Source organism: Lepidochelys olivacea (assembly GCF_965140295.1).
Source record: "Lepidochelys olivacea isolate rLepOli2 genome assembly, chromosome: 1".
Taxonomy (NCBI): Eukaryota; Metazoa; Chordata; order Testudines; family Cheloniidae; genus Lepidochelys; species Lepidochelys olivacea.
The window spans coordinates 33,104,395-33,125,315 of NC_140411.1; the positions used below are offsets into that span (position 1 = coordinate 33,104,395).

A 20,921-nucleotide genomic window follows, 5' to 3' on the forward strand; every position below is an offset into this window, starting at 1 on the left:
GAAAATGGAACCACCCCAGTGGCCTTGTGATAATACTACAGTAATACATCTTGTTCTCCGCCCAGACCTCTTACTTCCTAGGTGTGCTGCAAAGGCACTGTGCCCCACGCTCTACTGACTTTCACCTTGTGGACTCAATTACACCTATACAAAGTGAAATGCTGTGAAATGCTGCTGTTCTGACTTGCACTGGTGTTGCAGAGGTGTAAATGAGTACACAATGTACAAGGCAACAGAGAATCAGACCCATTTTGTTCAGCTGGTAGAGTTTGTGTGGAGTGCCTCATACCATTCTGGAGTGATACTCTGAGATGACTATAGTATGACATAGTGGGGCTTTGAAGCCATCTGCACCTCCTTAACCGAAAGATGTCTTCCAGGTAGATGTGAAAGAAGACTTGCCTAACAGGAGTGGCATATGAATGGGGAACTAGGTCTTGCATATAAAAAAGGTTATTTGGGGGTAGAAAAAAATGTTCCTTTAAAAAAAACATATTTCTGAGTTTTTCACTTTTCACTATGGCAACTAGATTTCTTAAAATCCCAAGATCTGGAGAAAAAATCGAGGATTGGTCCTGCTTTGAGCAAGGGGTTGGACTAGATGACCTCCTGAGGTCCCTCCCAGCCCTGATATTCTATGATTCTATGACCGCTGCCCTTCTTTTTTGCCAATAAATCATGGTAAATATACAGCTTTTTACAGAATTTTTTTAAAATTGAAAGAAAAAATACAAGTATACAGAAAAGAAAAACATAACAAATTATACAAAAAAATCCCAGAGATAAATATAACTGAAGTGGTTGGGATTTTTCAAGACTATGATTTAAAATAACGTATAGGTTTCCATTCAGGTAACACTGGGAATATACACATGTGCAAATACCTGTACCCACAGAGAACCCCATGGAAGTCTGCCACAGGACTGTGACCTTGGAAATGTTCAGGGCATTTCCTTTAAAACTGTTTTAGGATATCACAGGATAGTCTCATTCACTGACCTTGTGTAGCTCTAGGTCAGACTTTTCGAAATACAGTAACTACATTTGTTGATCCTTATCCTCCACCTCTGATGATGCTTACTGTGTTGATGGCATAATATTGGAATAATGCTCAGAAGGCAGAGTAATATCACAAGCAGGAGACTAAATTTAGATTTATTAATTTAGATTATTAATTCTCTGGCTTGTCTTTTTCATTTGTTGTATGTTTGTTTCTAACTCAGCCTTTTGTCTAATATTTATATTACTTGTGACCAATATAAATTCTAAAGTCTAAAATGCTAATTAAATTAAGTGAATATAAAAGCTTTCCATGGCATTCCCCCCCCTTGCAATCAGGCTCTTTATTTTAAAAAAAATCATTTCCTCCACAGTATTTATCCTGGTCTACACTGACTTCTAAAATGCATTCAGCATAGTGTCAGCTAATATGTTTGATAGCTACCATGTTCAGCATGGTACAAACTTGACTACGGTTGTCAAGAATCATGTTAGCTGACATGATGACAGAGGTCAGTTTAGAATAGTCTCCAATATAGAGCCTAGCAACACAATTCTTGAAAACCATGCACAGACATAGGGATGAATTGTAGCACAGAGAAGGCCTACGTGTGGGGAGGGTAGAAGGGGAAGATTAATAAAACAACTCCTGGAGTACTTTGCTATAGCAAATTACTCTACAGATTAAATGGTGGGAACATTCACCCTCTGCACATACAATTGATGTGAATAACTGTGCCCCAGTGTTGGCAGGGCACTTGGTATGTGTGTGTATAAAGAGGTGGGTTTGAGGAGGAAGCAGGGTCCAGGAGACATGCAGCAGCTTCTGAATTGCTCCCCATTCTGCAGGTGTTAATACTTCTATAGCAAAGCAGATCTTGTGGATGGCTGTGTTGTGTAGGCTGCTAGTGGCAGAAGGGGAAGAGTCTCTTGAATGCAGTTTTGGCTGGAGGCAGTCACTGATATTAATGGGCTTGTCTATGCTAAAGTAAAACTGTTTTTGTAATCAGTACATGATGCTCTGATCTGACTGGGTTACCCCAAACACTGTGGAGGTGTGTCCAGGCAGCCGCTTTTCTTTCAAAACCCAATTTGTGTGTTAACCATGTTTGTGTGTCTACAGCATGTGCCATGACAGCAGACTCAGTGCAGTTCTTGCACACAAGGGGCTTGTGCACTCCAGGGGTACTTCTCCAGTGTAAAAGTTAGCTTGAATTAGGCTAGCTTGAACTCCAGCCTACTATCTTGAGAAACCACTCTGTGAAACAACACTTGAGCTATTCAGAGTGATTGAATTAGCAGCACAGAACCACTGGATTAGCAATGTGTTGCTGTGACTTGAGCTACTGCATCACTGTACTATAGTGAGTTTCAACCTCCCTGCCCAGAGGCTGCTCTGGGGCATAGGCAAGGTAGACAGCTGCTTAGGGAGGCAGATTTCTGAGGGCTACACATGCTGGGACCTCCCTATTTCCTTCCACTGGTGGTGGCAGGGGATAAGGATAGTGGGGCTACTTGGGATGGGATGGCCACCAGCTGGGGCTCAAAGGAGCAGAAAGTGGCCTCCAACTGAGGTGCTAGGGAAGTGCTCCTATGTGCTCCTCACACCTCAGCCACTCCCTGCCCGCACACAAGTGAGAGTGTGGCTGTGGCTGAGGCACTGAGCAGCTAGGCACTACTGTTGCTTCAGCTCCATGTTGGCACCCAGCCCACACCTCCGACTCCATGCCTGGCACTATGGGCCCTGCCCTGGACTTGCCCTGTGCTATGGACCTGACAGGAAGGGGCTCATCCAGAAAGACATAGGGGCAGAGTGGGAGCCAGGTGGGGGTTGCTAGGGGCTGGTTCGGGAATGTGGCATCCTGGGGGCCAGATGGTGTGTGTGGGCTGAGCTGGGGGAGTGAACAGCATTGTAGTGTGTGAAGGCTGGGGTGTGTTTGAGCTGAGTGGCTCCAGGGGAAGAGTGGCTGGGGGTGGGAGGGCCCCAGTCCTGCCGGGTGGAGGATAAGGAGGGGGGGCAGAGGGTGCCTGTTGCAAACTTCTAAAGGGGTAGGAAGAGGGCAGCAAACTGAAGTTTTGTCTGGGGTGGTGGATTGGCTTGAGGAGCCTCTGTCCTGGAAACAGGCCCCCTTCCCCACTGGGCCTGCTGTCTCGAGCTTAAAGCACCATTTAACTCGAACTACAGACTTTCGTGTGTGGATGGGAGTCAAGTTAGGCGCAACGTTTGCCTCCTCCACCCCCACATGCCGCCCTGCCCCCACCGCGCCCCACTGCTCTCCCTGCTCCGGCATGGCCAGAGGGCTCTGGAAGCGCTGGGTGAGGGGCCCCGCTCCGCGCAGCAGCGCCCGTGTCCAGGGGACTCGCACCGGGCACCTTCTCCCTGCTGGGCCGGGCACACAGGCGGGGAGAGACGCAGGGCGCCCTCGCCGCGACGGGGCGGGGACTGACTGCCCGGGCGGTGCAGCCCCCGTCCCTCCTCCCCGGCGTGTGTGCATGCTGGGCGGGGAGGCGGCTGCCCCCGGCCAGGCCAGGGGCGGCTCAGATTGAAGGAGGAGACAGAGCCGAGAGCTGCCGGAAACGTCTAAGCGGCAGCCGCGCGAGCCCCGGGGAGCCCGTAATGCCCTGGAGGAAGAATGTGAGCAGCTGACAGCAACTCCGGAGCGCTGCTGTACCCGCCGCCTGCTTTGCTGCGGGGCCGGGCCAGACTCAAGGGGGCCGGCTCGTGAGAGAAGCAGACTTCCCCTGGGAGGGGAAGGGGGGACGCGCTCTCCTGCAAGTTCCCCTCTACTCCCCCCAAGCCCCCGCTGCTGCTCTCTGCTCAGCCTCGCCTGGCCCCCCTTGGCAGCGGGGCTGGTGCCGCTGCTGCCATGGGGCTGCCCACTCTGGAGTTCAGCGATTCCTACTTGGACAGCCCGGATTTCAGAGAGCGGCTGCAGTGTCACGAGATTGAGCTGGAGAGGACCAACAAGTTCATCAAGGAGCTGATCAAGGACGGCAGCCTGCTCATCGGGGCCTTCAGGAGTGAGTAGGGGGTTGGAAGCGGGACAGGGCATATCTGGGGCGGGGGGATTTAGGGAGAGGAGGGTGTGGGAGAAAGAGGCTTCTTTTGTTTGAATGGATGTAGGGAAAGGGCTCCCCTGCTGGCAGCCAAAACACAAAGTTTGCTAAAGTTTTTGTCCCCCACCTCCTTCAGGGAGATGGATCAAAGCGTGGGGGTGAGACCTTCAGTCTTGACTTGCATGTCATTTTTCTTGTCTTTTTGCATACCTGGTGTGTTTCTGAAGAGACCCCAGCGTTCAGCTGTGTGTGTTTTAGGAGCGGGTGGTAATTGTGCCTGGTCTAAGACCCAACTCATTCCTGATAAATTCAAGTGCTTTAAGAACACAGTGGCACTTTAGATAACAATATGATTCCTTGATAATCAAAGCTGCATCTGTGTGCCCATGTAGTATGTATTTTCACATGTGTGCAGCAGTTAAAACATACATGGTAAGGCTGCCATGAGGGAAATCTTCCCAGCAAGTGAGGGGAATAAGTCCCACATGGATTTGTGGGGATCAAAATTCAGATCGAGAATGTCATTATAAACTCACACCTATCACACTTTCTCAGTAATTGCATTCGTCAGTAGCGAACTGGTATCCTGAAGTGGTGGTTCTAAACAGTGATGGAAAAATTATATGTTAAATGGCCAAAGCAACAAATTGAATTTCTAATGACTTTGAGTGTGAGAGAGTATTTGTAACTTTTCTGGTTTTCTTGTATATTTTTAATGGATGTTTGTTTTTTAAATATAAGCTGTATAGCTTTTTGACTTCAACGTATCTATGTTTAAGAAGATAGTGACGGAAGGAGTAAACTAAATAGCTTAATGTTTCACCTTCCTTGAAGTTCCGGGTACTTTCATTGAATGGTGAAGGGGGCTCTTAATGTGTTCTGGGAAATGGGTTTCTTGTTCGAGTTGAGTCTGAAGAATGTAGAGCAAACATTAAAGGTTATTTCTGGTGTTACTGCTTCCATTTTGCACCTTTTTCCCCCCTCTAGCCATTGTCATCCACTTCTTATCATTTAGTCAGACTGGATGATCCCTTTTGCCTGTTGATCAGATATATTTGGTCAGAGCTATTGCTTGACCAGAGGAGTTGATGACATACAGTTTCTCATGCAACATTTAACAACCAAAGGAAAAAGCAAATCTCCACCATAATGTGCTACATCTTCACATACATTTTTCTCAAAATGATTATTTAATACTTATAAAAGTGAGCGTTTGCAGTATCACTGAGCCTGGCAAGCTGTGAGCAGATGTTACAACAAGCTTCCTACACATCTGTACTAGTAAATCTCACTGTTTCTTGTGCTCTGACTTTGCCTTGTTGCTCAGAACAGGATTTGAACTTGCAAATATTATAGGTGGGCAACAGTGTTATTGACAATTTCCACTTCTCATTATAGGTATAATATAGGTAAGGTATTTGTATTTATATAAATAAACAATCGGAGGCTTTGGTGATATGTACATATAAACCTAAATACATTTGCACACATCTACTCTCGGGATTAGCTTGGGTCTAAGCATTTAATTTTATGCAAGTACATACTGAATTAAATTTTCAGACTCTCAGATCTTTGTTTATGTAGAAAATGTGCAGGTATATATAAGAACATAAGAATGGCCATACTGGGTCAGATCAAAGGTCCATCTAGTCCAGTATACTATCTTCCAACAGTGGCCAAATGCAGGTGCCCCAGAGAGAATGAACAGAGCACGTAATCATCAAGTGATCCATCCCCTGTCGCCCATTCCCAGCTTCTGGCAAACAGAGGCTAGGGACACCATCCCTGCCCATCCTGGCTAATAGCCTTTGATGGACCTATCCTCCATGAATTTATCTAGTTCTTTTTTGAACCCTGTTAGTCTTGGCCTTCACAACGTCCTCTGGCAAGGAGTTCCACAGGTTGATTGTTCGCTCTGTGAAAAAATACTTCCTTTTGTTTGTTTTAAACCTGCTGCCTATTAATTTCATTTGGTGCCCCTAGTTCTTGTGTTATGAGAAGGAGGAAATAACACTTCCTTATTGACTTTCTTCACACCAATCACGGTATTATAAACCTCTATCATATCCCCCCTTAGCCGTCTCTTTTCCAAGCTGAAAAGCCCCAATCTTATTACAGGTTTCAGAGTAGCAACCGTGTTAGTCTGTATCCGCAAAAAGAAAAGGAGGATTTGTGGCATTTTAGAGACTAGCTAATTTGCTAGTCTCTAAGGTGCCATAAGTCCTCCTCTTCTTTTTGCCAATCTTATTAATCGCTCCTTACATGAAAGCTGTTCCATGCCCCTAATAATTTTTGTTGTCCTTTTCTGAACCTTTTTCAGTTCCAATATATCTCTTCTGAGATGGGGTGACCACATCTGCATGCAGTATGCAAGATGTGGGCGTACCATGGATTTACAATATAGCCAGGAACTTTGATGCTACGGATTAGCTAAAGCTTGTTTAGTTAGTTTGATTTTAGATTTGGTCTGTGTTTAGAACAGGAGATTTCAAAGAAATCACCAGTCATAAACTTCAAATACTCGTAAACTAAGAGAGAGAAAAAGTTGTGTTTCTTCTTGCAAGCATGTAAGTTTTTTTTTTTTTCTTTTCTCTCTATATGGGTTTGACACAACTATATAGATGAAAGTATTTGAAGCTAGATAGCTGGCAAAACCAAACTGGCCCTGATCCTGTGTGGTGTTGAGCCTGTACAACTTTTCTTATCAGTGGGTGCTTAGTGCTTTTCTGAGCCAGATTAATTTGTGTTCACATCTGGAACTGAACTAAATAAAATATGAACAAAAAATTTCTTCTTAACTGGTAACCTAAAGAAGGTAGAGGTGGAGGTGAGTGTGTGTGGGTAGTGTTATTTGGATGCACTAATTTAGGTCCCAATCTTGCAAACACTTATACACCTCTACCCCGATATAACGCTGTGCTCGGGAGCCAAAAAATCTTACCGCATTATAGGTAAAACCGCATTATATTTTGAACTTGCTTTGATTCACCGGAGTTCACAGCCCTGCCCCCTCTCCCGGTGTGCTGCTTTACCGTGTTATATCTGAATTCGTGTTATATTGGGTCGTGTTATATCGGGGTAGAGGTGTATGTGTTAAACTTCACACATGTGAGTAATCCCATTGAGTTCAGTGCTTGCAGGATTGATACCTTAATCTCAACCACTTTTCCATTCTCTGGGCAAAAAAACCAGTTCTATGATGATTAAAATGATTTGTTCTACAAGTCTTATTTAGCTTAAGAGCCTTACGGAAGAATTTCCTTCGTTTGACATCACTCATTTTATTGTACATACGCTATTCTGAAGAGCTCATTGCTGTAGTACTGCTGAGTCCTCCAAAGCTGAGATCTTTTATTTTCTAGAAAGAACTACCACTCTCCTCCCAGCTCTGTTCAAACAGCATTCTGTTAGCGGCCAGATACAGAGATTTGACTCCAGGAGAGTAATGCCAGGGTAACTTTATAACAAGATGACTTTGGAAGTGTCTGTGTTTATCACTGACTATGGGGAAAAAATGAAAAATTTGTTTTCGTACCCACGGGTGGATTTTGGTATAAAGGAGGACTGTAAAAACACCATCACTTCTCTGGCAAGTAACAGCAGTTTACAAGAACTAAAGTTCTCATGGAGAAGCAATATTTGTTAGAGGTCTTTTGGCTTGTGTATATGCTTTACCTATTCTGTCTTAGCTTTTAAAATCAATGCAGTGTTATAGCAAGGCTGTTTTGTTTGAGTTGAAAAATCTAATCAAACACCTGAGTAAATAATTAATGTAATGACGGACTCTTGCGTTTCAGTCTTCAAGCCTTAACAGTCTGTTATGCAATCTTGGAAAACTACTGTTTTCATTTACTCTGTCCCACGTTTCTTTGATGAACTAGTATTAATATTCTCTGATATATAGATGCCCTCTCAGAAATTGCTTACAAGTAGAGCTTTATGAAACTCAGAAACTTTGGATTTCAAGAGTTTCAGTGAGTGTTGATGTACCTCTTTTGCGTTTTGTTTAAAACTTTTAAAAGGAATTTGATTGCATATGGATCTTCATGTTGTCTTGCTGTTGTTTAAGGGGGTCCTTTCTGGGAAGGGAGAAACTGAGCACCTGATGCATGGCCGACTGAAGTCTATGAGAATCTTTCCACAGACTTCAAAGGGTTTTGGAGTAGGTCCTTCCATAATAAATATGTAGGAGAAACAGTGAAACTGGCTCTACTTAAATTGAAAAGATGGAGAGAAATATTTCTTTTTCTAACTTTACAATTATCTAAATCCTAGGTGTTACTTGTAACGCTAGAGTAGATATACAATTTTCAGATGGAAATAAAAGTTGATAAGTCCTTTCCCATGGTTAAAGTGGCGTGTAATGAAAACTTGTCAGGATAAATTGTAAAAACATAATTTTAAAACTCTCTGGCAGGATGCCCTGTATGTTGGTAAAGGTGGGATGAATGAGTTTAGTATTTAATGCAGGGGTGGGCAAACTATGGCCTGGGGGCTGCATCCAGCCCTTCAGACATTTTAATCTGGTCCCCACTCCGGTGCTCCAGTCGGAGAGTGGGGTCGGGGGCTTGCCCTGCTCAGTGTGTACCGTTGCTCTGCATGGCTCCCGGAAACACTGGCATGTCCCCACTCCGACTCCTACATGTAGGGGCAGCCACGGGGTCGGCACGCTGCCCCTGCCCCTAGCACCGCCCCCACAGCTTCCATTGGTCAGGAACCATGGCCAATGGGAGATGCAGGGGCGGTGCCTGCAGACGGGGCAGCGGCAGAGCTGCCTGGCGGTGCCTTTGCATAGGAGCTGGAAGGCGGACATGCTGCTGTTTCTGGGAGCTGCATGAGGTAAGCACCACCCGGAGCCTGAACCCCTGCCCCCCTCTCTGATCCCCTTCCTGCCCTCCGAACTCCTTGGTCCCAGCCTGGAGCACCCTCCTGCATCCCAAACCCTAATCCCCAGCCCCACCCCAGAGCCCACACCCCTAGACAGAGCCCTCCGCCCCCACACCCCTACCTCCTGCCCCAGTTTGGAGCCGCCTCTCGCACACTGAACTCCTCATTTCTGGACCCACCACAGAGCCTGCACCCCCTCCCCCATCCCAACCTCCAATTTTGTGAGCATTCATGGCCCGCCATACAATTTCCATACCCAGATGTGGCCTTCGGGCCAAAAAGTTTGCCCACCCCTGATTTAATGGATGTTTTGTCTAATCATGGAGTATTCTGAAGCTGACTCAAGTTCATATATTTCTTATTACAACCACCAACACCGCTGTGTTCTCTGTCATTCCTAAAAGTGCTGATTTCCAAAGTAATGCATAGGTCCCTAATACTATAGTATATGACATGCCGGCTGAGTTCCGTGAGGTCATTCTAGACAATCTGCTAGAGTGGTATTACCTGGATTGATGTCAGATCATTAGCAACTTCCCCAGCTCACTTGCCATATTCCATATTGCCTGCAGGTAAGCTAGGCTTTTTGAGGCTATCTTCAAGTAGCCTATAGTTTCTGGTGAGCTCAGCTCAGTTTGGTGGTGGCTTGCATACTAGAACATTGCATTTTTTTAGTCCTCAAGCTGATTTCAGCCTGTCTTAGTCTGTATTTGTGGCTTCAGTATAATGGGATACTTCACTTTGTCATTATCATAGCGTTATCATAACCTAGTGATGCAGCTCATTTTGTTCCCTTTTTAAGGGTTCACTTTATCTATATGCACATAATGACCATTTCTATTGTCAAGAGAATAGACTCCCTGGAAAGGTACCTTTCCAAACATTTAACTTTGGTATATTGACAATAAAGATAAAGTAGGCTCATGCACTGTTCTGTGTTCTTTGATAGAGGGTTACTTTACCCTTGACTTTCCTCTAACTTGTGAATTGAAGTAACATTCATTTATCTTGTAATTTAGTGTGGAAAAAACACTCTGTTTCTGGTCCAACTGAACTTGTTGATAAATACCATAGCCAGATACAAGTTCATAAACTATTTAATCTGATATGTTCCCGAGGCAACAATTCAGCAAAGCCTTTAAAATCATGCTTAACCTTTAAGTGCTTTTCTTAAGTTAAGTGTTTTTCTAAATAAAGGTGGACCACTGAACTGGGTCTTAAATCTTTCTTTCTCATTAATTATGTCTTGTTTTCCCCCTCCATAGAACATTAGGGTTGGAAGAGACCTCAGGAGGTCATCTAGTCCAACCCCCTGCTCAAACCAGGACCAACAGCAACTAAATCATCCCAGCTAGAGCTTTGTCAAGCAGAGCCTTAAAAGCCTCTAAGAATGGAGAACCTATCATCAAGTGATCCATCCCCTGTCGCCCATTCCCAGCTTCTGGCAAACAGAGGCTAGGGACACCATCCCTGCCCATCCTGGCTAATAGTCATTGATGGACCTATCTATCCTCCATGAATTTATCTAGTGCTTTTTTGAACCCTGGTAGTCTTGGCCTTCACAACATCCTCTGGCAAGGAGTTCCACAGGTTGATTGTTCATTGTGTGAAAAAATACTTAATTTTTTTTTGTTTTAAACCTGCTGCCTATTAATTTCATTTGGTGGCTCCTAGTTCTTGTGTTATGAGAAGGAGGAAATAACACTTCCTTATTGACTTTCTCCACACCAGTCATGATTTTATAAACCTCTATCATATCCCCACCTTAGTCATCTCTTTTCGAAGCTGAGAAGTCCCAGTCTTATTAATCTCTCCTCATACAGAAGTCGTTCCATACCCCTAATAGTTTTTGTTGCCCTTTTCTGAACCTTTTCCAATTCCAGTATATCTTTTTTGAGATAGGGCAACCACATCTGCATGCAGTATTCAAGATGTGGGTGTACCATGGATTTATATAGCTGCAATATGATATTTTCTGTCTTATTATCTATCCTTTTCTTAATGATTCCCAACATTCTGTTTGCTTTTTGGACAGCCGCTGCACATTGAGTGGATGTTTTCAGAGAACAATCCACAAAGACTCCAAGATCTCTTTCTTGAGATTCTACCACCACCCTAGGTAACTTCACCATCCTTCTAGTGAAATAGCTTTCCCTAATATCCAACGTAGACCTCCCCCACTGCAACTTGAGACCATTGCGCCTTGTTCTGTCATCTTCCACCACTGAGAACAGCCTAGCTCCATCCTCTTTGGAACCCCCCTTCAGGTAGTTGAGGGCTGCTATCATATCCCCTCTCACTCGTCTCTTCTGCAGACTGAATAAGCCCAGTTCCCTCAGCCTCTCCTCGTAAGTCATGTGCCCCAGCCCCCTAATCATTTTCGTTGTCCTCCGCTAGACTCTCTCCAATTTGTCCACATCCTTTCTGTAGCGGGGAGGCCCCAAACTGGATGCAACACCAGTGATGAATAGAGGGGAATAATCACTTCCCTCGATCTGCTGGCAATGCTCCTACTAATGCATCCCAATATGCTGTTAGCCTTCTTGGCAACAAGGGCACGCCGTTGACTCATATCCAGCTTCTCGTCCATGGTAATTCCCAGGTCTTTTTATGCAGAACTGCCGCTTAGCCCGTCGGTCTCCAGCCTGTAGCAGTGCATGGGATTCTTCCATCCTAAGTGCAGGACTCTGCATTTGTCTTTTTTGAACCTCGTCAGATTTATTTTTAGCCCAATCCTCCAATTTTTCTAGGTTACTCTATACCCTATCCCTACCCTCCAGCATATCTACCTCTCCCCCAAGCTTAGTGTCATCCGCGAATTTGTTGAGGGTGCAATCCATCCAATCGTCCAGATCATTAATGAAGATGTTGAACAAAACTGGCCGCAGGACCGACTCCTGGGGCACTCTGCTTGATACCGGCTGCCAACTAGACATCGAGCCGTTGATCACTACCCTTTGAGCCTGACGATCTAGCCAGCTTTCTATCCACCTTGTAGTCCATTCATCCAATCCATACTTTTTTTTTACTTGCTGGCAAGAATACTGTGGGAGACCATATGAAAAGCTTCTCTTTGTTCGCAGCATACTTCTTAATTTCTTTCCTTAATTATTGATTGTATGGTGAAATAAATAAGGAACTCAGACACAATATTTCTCTACACAGCTCTTTTCAGTAAGTTGGTCAATATACTGTCTACTCAATTCTTAATACAGTAAAGCATTTCAAGAGATAAATTGCATGGAAGGTGCAATATAAGATTAAGTTGTTTAATGTTAATGTCTGTTACTGGCCTACTGTTATGGCAAGTTGATAAAAATTGAATTAAAAATACACACAACTAATACACGTACAGTACAAGTAATTGAATGGCTTCTTGCGCGGTAAACTCTTCCGTTCCCACACCTTTCTCTAGTGGCCGCTCTACCTGTCTCATGCCTTGATTAACCTAGCTGCAAGTTCATGCAGACAGAGTGTTAGGGCTACATTCGACTTGTTTTGAGTGTGTGTAGATTTCCAGCTGACTTGAATGAAGTTTCTCCTGCTTAAACAATGTCTGAATTTGTTCCTGTAGTACAGTATAAATAGGGCCCTACCAAAGTCACAGTCCATTTTGCTCAATTTCATGGTCATAGGATTTTAAAAATTGTAAATTTCATGATTTCAGCTATTTAAATCAGAAACTTCACAGTGTTGTAATTGTAGGGATGCTGACCCAAAAAGGAGTTGTGAGGGGGAGGGTTGCAAGGTGACTGTAGCGGCGTGGGTTGCGGTACGGCTACTCTAACTTCTGCTCAGTGGCATCAGATCCGCCTTCAGAGCTGGGCAGCTGGAGAGCGGCGGCTGCTGGCCGGGAGCCCAGCCTTGAAGGCGGAGCTGCCACCAGCAGCAGCGTAGAAATAAGGATGGCCTGGTATGGTATTGGCACCCTTACTTCTGTGCTGCTGCCTGCCCAGCTGGGCCCTCGGTAAGCAGCCGCTACTCTCCGTCTGCCCAGCTCTGAAGGCAGCAGCTCAGAAGTAAGGGTGGCAATACTGCGACCCCACCTAAAATAACCTTATGACCTCCCTAATCCCTTTTGGGTCAGGACCCCCAATTTGAGAAATGCTGGTCTCCCCTGTGAAATCTGTGTAGTGTAGGATAAAAGCACACAAAAAACCAGATTTCACGGTCTGTGAAACTGTCCTGTCTTCCCATTAGAAGAATTAGTAGTCTTAATAAACAATCAGCCTTGAAAAAGCCATCAGTACTGTAATCTTCCTGACTTCGCCTTAAAAAGAAACTGGCCCATAAATGGAAATGCCAGCTCCTTCAGATGCATATTGTTTTTTTGTTTGACTGGAATTTTATATAGCTTACACCCACAAAGTCTCTGCCTCGAAACCCTGGTACAGTCCATGCCAAACAGCTAGCTATTTCCTTGTTGTACAAACTAATAATTAACCCCGGTGACGAACCCAGCTTTGCGTGTGAAAAGCTCATTGGGATTTCCAAGCTGGACAAAAGTTAAGCAAAAATATTACAAAATTGGAATTGACAATGTGGTCACTATATTCCCCTGGGAAACTTTTTTTGTAAAAGATTTATATTTTTCTACAGTTTTCCCATGTATAATGATATGTATACTTCTGGTGCCAGGAAATGTTTAAATATGTCTTCTAGATTCCAACTATAGCAGCAGTAAATGACGTCAGTAAATTACACTTACTGGCTTTTGGTAGCAGTCAGTCTTTTATTTTTACAATTTTAGTTCTTTTTAAGGAAATATTTCATCGACTTGCACCTAATATTCTGTGGTAGAGTTATTACAGTGGTGATACACCAGATCTTTGCTGCGACTCATTTTAGTTTTGTTGTTGAAAGAGTCACATATGATTTCTGTTTGAGAGGAGATTTGAAAATAATATATATGGAAGTGCATACACAGCTTTCCTTAGGGAGTCTTATTTCATTAATTTATTTATAATGCAAAATTATGACTTGCTGTCTGCTAGTATAGCTATGAAAAAGCAGGGTCCAGAACATATGGCAACGCACTCAGTTTCTGTGCTGGATTGATTTAAATCACAGTGATTTAAATAACTGATTTTAATTATGTTTTAAATCAGCAAGCAGAAAACTTTGATTTAAATAATTGATTTTTAATCTGGTTTTGCATTTACACTTTTTAGTTATTTTTTTCCAAAGAAAAGTTGATACCCATTGCTTGGTACCATTAAAACATGCTGATTTGCAACTAAATACAGCCTTTACACTAAATCTGGTGGTTTTTTGTTTGGTGCTATTGAGGAGGAGACACTATATTTAAGCAGTTATACAGCTTAATTTATATTTGTTCAGATTCTTATTTTTTTACACCTTTTATTGTGTTAAAATATGGTGAATGATATGCTTTTTATTTACTAGATGTTGATTAATTTTTTACTTGGGCTTTGCTCTGTATCGTTGAAAATTTAATTAAAAGTGCATAAAATATTTTATTTTTTATTAAACTATCTAAAGCAGGGATCTGCAACCTTTGGCACGCAGCCCATCAGGAAAAGCCGCTGGCGGGCTGGGACGGTTTGTTTACCTGCAATGTCCGCAGGTTTGGCAATCGTAGCTCCCACCAGCTGCAGGTTGCCATTCCAGGCCAATGGGGGCTGCGGGAAGCTGCGCAGGCCGAGGGATGTGCTGACAAGTCTGTAGTTCCCTGGATTCTCCTTCTTCCTTTTTTTTAAAGATGGGCACTATGTTTGCCTTTTTCCAATCATCAGGGACCTCCCCTGATCTCTATGAGTTTTCAAAGATAATGGCCAATGGCTCTGCAATCACATTAGCCAACTCCTTTAGCATCGTCAGATGCATTGCGTCCAGCCCCATGGATGTGTGTATGTCCAGCTTTTCTAAATAGACCTTAACTTGTTCTTTCACCACTGGGGGCTGCTCACCTCTTCCCCATACTGTGCTGCCCAGTGCAGCAGTCTGGGAGCTGATCTTGTCTGTGAAGACCGAGGCAAACAAAGCACTGAGTACTTCAGCTTTTTCCACATCATCAGTCACTAGGTTGCTTCCCCCATTCAGTAAGGGTCCCACACTTTCCCTGACCACCTTCTTGTTGCTAACGTACTTGTAGAAACCTTTCTTTTTACCCTTCACATCCCTTGCTAACTGCAACTCCAGTTGTGCTTTGGCCTTCCTGATTACACCCCTACATGCTCGAGCAATATTTTTATACTTCTCCCTAGTCATCTGTCCAAGTTTCCACTTCTTGTAAGCTTCCATTTTGTGTTTAAGCTCACCAAAGATTTCTCTGTTAAGCCAAGCTGGTCACCTGCTATATTTGCTATTCTTTCTGCATATCGGGATGGGTCACCTGGTGCAGGACTTCATCTTGGGATGTCAGTATTTTTCCACTGACTGGTGTGGGAACCAAGCTTTGAAACAAAGGGTTTCCACCATATGCAAAAGCTATATAAGGTAGGGGAGTGACTTCATCATGATTCTTCAGTGACTCCGCACCAAGAAGACTCCTGGAAACACCTGAGGAACAAAGACTGAACTGGGGGAAGTGCTGGACCCAGGCTAAAAGGATTTTTAGCCTGTGAATGGAACACCTGGGGATTCCAAGCTGTTTGCTATCACTTAAAATCTATTTTTATATTTAATAAATTTGTTTTTGCTTTATCTAAAACCATTGTGTGGGAATCATAACTCAGGTGGAGAAAGCTGTTGCATATTCCTCTCCACATTGAGGGAGGGGGCGAATTTTATGAGCTTACACTCTACAGTTCCCTGTGCAATGCAAGACAGTATCATTTTGGGTTTATACTTCTGTGGGGGTGCATGTCTTAGGAACTGGGAGGTGCCGTAGCTGAAGCTTTCTCTGGTTAAAGAGCCTGCCTGCATGTACTGCAGCTAGGTATGCCTCTACCTGTATGTATGCTGGTGAAGGTGCAGGTTGAAGCCTGGAGGGCTTGGCAATACAGTGTAAGAGAGAATCCAGGCTGGTGGGTCGGGGGGCTTTGCAGTACCCCAGTTCCAGGTGGCCTCCATCACAATCCCCGATTATGCCCCTGCACTGCGGTCCCGCAACCTGTTTGTTCCTTTCTGTGCCCCCCTCCGCCCACTGCGTCTTCAAGACTGGAGAAGCTCTGTCCCAACGCCATGGCCCCAGGCTGCAGCCGGGAGTGAGAGCTCCCTCAGCCCAGAGGCTGCGGTAGTTAGCAAGACTGTCCCGGGGCCACAGCGCGTGTCCGGATGCTGGGGCTTTCCCCACCACCACCCGCGCTTCTGCGGGAGACCAGTGTCGGGGCTCTGGGGCTTCTCCTGGAGAGTGGAGTTGGGCGCTGGGGGCTTCCCCTGTCGCCCCATGGCTTCTGCCAGGGATGGAGTTGTAGGGGGCTTCCCATGGGCGGCACATCACATAGGCTGGGGAAGGCTGTGCTTCCCCGAACAGCCTGGTGTGGCCCCGCTCACGCTCCTCCCCAAAGCCCTGCTTGCCCTTTCCCCTTGGCCCCAGCCCAGGCAGGCTGCTCCTCTTCGAAAAACGTGTTGGGACTGGAACTAGGCAGCTGGGAGTTGGGGTGTCTGGGACCATCCAGCGCTGGGGCTGTGCTGCCCAGCGCTGTGGGGCGGGGGTGGAGGCACTGGGGCTCCCCACCCTGTGCTTGGGGGGGCCATGCACCACCTGCCCGCCTTATGTTTGGGGGCCTGGGGTCTGTGCGCCACTTGCCCGCTCTACACTGCGGGTCCTTGGGTGGGGGAAGGGGAGTAGGCCCAGCTGGGGGCTAGCCTCCTCCAGCTGGTGTTTCACCCACGCCCCATGGGGCTTCCCCTGCTGCCCTGTGCCGGGGAGCAGGGTCGGGGGCTTCCACCACCTTCCTGCCCATCCGGTGGTTGGGCAACGGATTTTTTTCCGCCCCTCCCCATTCCCCCCCAGTTGGCTGGGGCCCCTGGGCACAGGCTCTGTTGGCCCAGTGGCTAATCCACCACTGCATGGAGAACACCAGTTCCAGCAGGCAATGATTCAACTTGAGCAGCATGTCATCTGACTGGATCAAGATGAAGCATTGTGTGCTGGGCCCTGGGGTCACTGCAGGCTTCAAGTCTGCTAAAGATGAGAGAACTGCATTACAGATTGCACTTACGCTATGATGGGTTTCCTTATGCTTAAACTCTGAAATTGCCATTCTTTTAAGAGTCTGCAGTTCTGCAGTTGCATGATTTTAGGTGTAGTACCAAAGGAGTAACTTTAGAGCTCAAATGCCAAGGTGCTAAGTGCGGTGTAAGAATCTATGTAGTCGAAGAAGCAAAACAGTTTATTGTAACTTGAAAAAAACAAATCTGAATATGTATCAGAGGGGTAGCCGTGTTAGTCTGGATAGCGGCAAAGAGTCCCGTGGCACCTTATAGACTAACAGACGTATTGGGGCTTAAGCTTTCATGGGTGAATACCCACTTCGTCGGATGCAACCAAATGTGAATATGGTTTCTTTAATCAGGAACTTCAACCATTTAATATTTAAAATTACTTCTTCAAAGGTCAGTTTAATCTGATTCTTAATGATCCTATTTCTTTTCCTGCTATGTGCTTCATTTGATATGAATAGGATAAATGCATTCTATTAATAAGAAACTGGCTATTTTATAAGTATCATCTTTATTACAATGAAAAATGTGACTCTGTGGTCACTGAATTTCATAGAATCGTAGGACTGGAAGGGACTTCTAGTCCAGTCCCCTGCACTCAAGGCAGGACTAAGTATTGTCTAGACCACCACGACAGGTGTTTGTCTAACCTGCTCTTAAAAATCTCCAATGATGGAGATTCTACAGCCTCCTTAGGCAATTTATTCTGGTGCTTAACTACCCCGACAGGAAGTTTTTTCGTAATGTCCAACCTAAACCGCCCTTGCTGCAATTTAAGTCCACTGCTTCTTGTCCTATCCTCAGAGGTTAAGAAGAACAATTTTTCTCTCTCCTCCCTGTAACAACCTTTTACGTTATCATGTCCCCCCTCAGTCTTCTCTTCTCCAGAGTAAACAAACCCAGTTTTTTCAGTCTTTCCTCATAGGTCATCTTTTCTAGACCTTTAATCATTTTTGTTGCTCCTCTCTGGACTTTCTCCAATTTGTCCACATCTTTCCTGAATTGTGGCACCAAGAACTGGACACAATACTCCGGTTGAGGCCTGATCAGTGTGAGGTAGAGCAGAAGAATTACTTTTTGTTTCTTGCTTACAACCTTCCTGTTAATTCATCCGAGAAGGATGTTTGCTTTTTTTGCAACAGCGTTACAATGTTGACTCATATTTAGGTTGTGATCCACTGTAATCCCCAGATCCCTTTCAGCAGCACTCTTTCCTAGGCAGTTATTTCTCATTTTGTATGACTGCAACTGATTGTTCCTTCCTCAGTGGAGAACTTTGCATTTGTCCTTACTGAATTTCGTCCTCTTTACGTCAAACCATTTCGAGTTTTAATCCTATTCCCCAAAGTACTTGCAAACCCTCCCAGCATGGTATCATCTGCAGACTTTGTAAGTGTACTCTCTATGCCGTTATCTAAATCACTGATGAAGATATTGAACAGAACCAGATCCATAACTGATCCCTGTGGGACCCCACTTGATATACCTTTCCAGCTTTACCATGAACTATTGATACCTGGTTGAAAAACCGTTCCCAGAGAGTAGTTATGCACCCACTTCATAGTAGCTCCATCTAGGTTGTATTTCCCTAGTTTGTTTATGAGAAGGTCATATGAGACAGTGTCAAAAGTAGGGCTGTCAAATGATTTAAAAAAGTTAATCACAATCGCAAGATTAAACAAAAGTTGCAATTAACCACAGTTTTAATAGTACTGTTACAATAGTAGAATACCAATTTAGATGTATTATAAATATTTTGGATTTTCTGCATTTACAAATATATTGATTTCAGTTACAACACAATACGAAGTGTACAGTGTTCACTTCATATTTTTATTACAAATATTCACACTGTAAAAAGGTAAAAGAAATAGTAGTTTTCAATTCACCTCTGACAAGTACTGTAGTGCAACTTCTTTATCATGAAAGTGCAACTTACAAATGTAGAATTTTTTTTTCACATAACTGTACTCAAAAACAAAACAATGTAAAACTTTAGAGACTACAAGTCAAAGCATTAAGTGACATATGAATGTTTAGCATATCTGACATGTAAATAACTTGTAATGCCAGCTGCAACAGTACCATGCAGACGTCTGTTCTCACTTTCAGGTGGCATTGTAAATAAACGGACAGCATTAGCACCCATAAATGTAAACTGACTTGTTTGTCTTGGATGAACAAGAAGTAGGACTGAGTGGACTTGTACTTCTACTTTGTCTTCTAAAGAACAGGTTTATCTCCATCAAGAATACGGGGAAATTTCTATTCTTTCCATTGAAATGATTTGTAAAACAGTGTTTTGCCTTGCTCTTTAAAGTTGTATAGAAAAGTAACACACTGATACAATAAGAAGACAATCCACTTTCAGAAAGTAGATATTCAGATGTGAAAAAATATATTGATTAGAAAAAAGAAAATATAGCCATTACCTGTACAAGTTCGGGTTTTATCATCATCATTTGTGGGGGAAGAAAACCATTTCATTGCATTTAAGGCCAGAAGGGACCATAGTGGATGATCTCCAATTAAATCAGTGAAACCATAAGTGGAGTTTCAGAGTAGCAGCTGTGTTAGTCTGTATTCGCAAAAAGAAAAGGAGTACTCCTTTTCCTTTTGCATAAGTGGAGTAATACTAACATATAGGTTGTGCCGTGCAATCCCCAATTGAAGGGCTTATAAAAAATGTACCAGATATCTGCAACAGTAACTAGAGGACTAAGCCTACGAGCTAAGGATAGGAATGAAAGCTGGTGGGGCGAGAGACAAGATCTAGGAGCAGTGCCTCGGGCAGAAGTCTGGCCTCCCTTTCTCTTCCTGCTCAAGAAATTCCCACCATAGTCTGCAAAGGGAAATTAGTTCACATTGGGCAAATATTATTTTCCTAGTACACCGTTTACTGTTACAGTGCATCTATACTGGAACTATAGTAGATCAATTTTTTGGAAACAGCCACGATTTAGCCTCTTGCACAGACAATCTGCTGTTTATCAAGTACATTTTTATCAGCAATCCAACCCTCCCTCCTCAGCCCCAAATCACCCCCGTTTAATCTTCTTCAATACAGTAAATATATTTAAACTGTAGTTATTAGGTTGCAGTGAGGCTTCCTTCCCAGGAGACTCAGGGGAAGGGAAGTAGTATGGACAGTGAGAATAATGTACTGATTTTTGCATATTATTTTGGTCTAATGACCAAGGGTCTGGGAGTTGGGATGCCTGGGTTATATTTTTGGCTGTGCCACTGATCTAATTCTAACCTTGGGCAAGTCACTTAACATCTGTCTTGGTTTTACTCACTTGTAATATGGGTGTAGTGGTGGTTAACTGTAAAAGTGCTTTGAAGTTCTCTGATGAAAGGCAATATGTAAATGAACACAGATATATACTATTAGGACTATTCAGTGTTAATGAAGAGTGCCTTTGTAATTGGTTGTACAGTGTAAACATTTCTCTTTGAAAAGAAGCTCAGATTAACTAAACATAACTATAAACTGATAGAAGATGGCAGATAAACCTTGAATAGTCTCCGTTTTTATATTGCAGAATTATTTCTCCATAAAAATAAGACTGATATTAGTTTCTGTAGAATATGGAAGACAAACTTTCAATGTTAAAGAGACCACGTGTTTTCAGGCTTCTTTCAGCTAGTACAGCTAGACTTGGATAGAGGTAATTTCTGATAAATGAGCAGCACAGACAGTACTAAGTGAGTTTCTGCCTTTGGCAACACTATTGTGATATCATTATGGGCCAGATTCTACCACAGTTTTACTGAGTAGTATCTTTCTCAGTAAGGAGTATTTCTACTATCAGTGGTACTAATCAGAGCAAGGTACTAGTCAGCAT

General features: G+C 43.9%; 1 protein-coding gene across 2 annotated transcripts in view; it reads left to right on the forward strand.

Annotated features, from left to right (window-relative positions):
- Window positions 1–3,487: 3,487 nt before the first annotated feature.
- ARHGAP42 (Rho GTPase activating protein 42) overlaps window positions 3,488–20,921 on the forward strand; it is a 313,472-nt gene continuing 296,038 nt past the window's right edge. Inside the window, exon 1 of one of the 2 annotated variants that reach the window (XM_084617969.1) lies at window positions 3,488–4,020. In XM_084617969.1, coding sequence (XP_084474095.1) covers window positions 3,867–4,020 — 154 coding nt within the window. In that variant the 5' untranslated portion in view covers window positions 3,488–3,866. The remainder of the gene's footprint in view (window positions 4,021–20,921) is intronic. The other variant, XM_084617968.1, reaches the window with a different exon arrangement.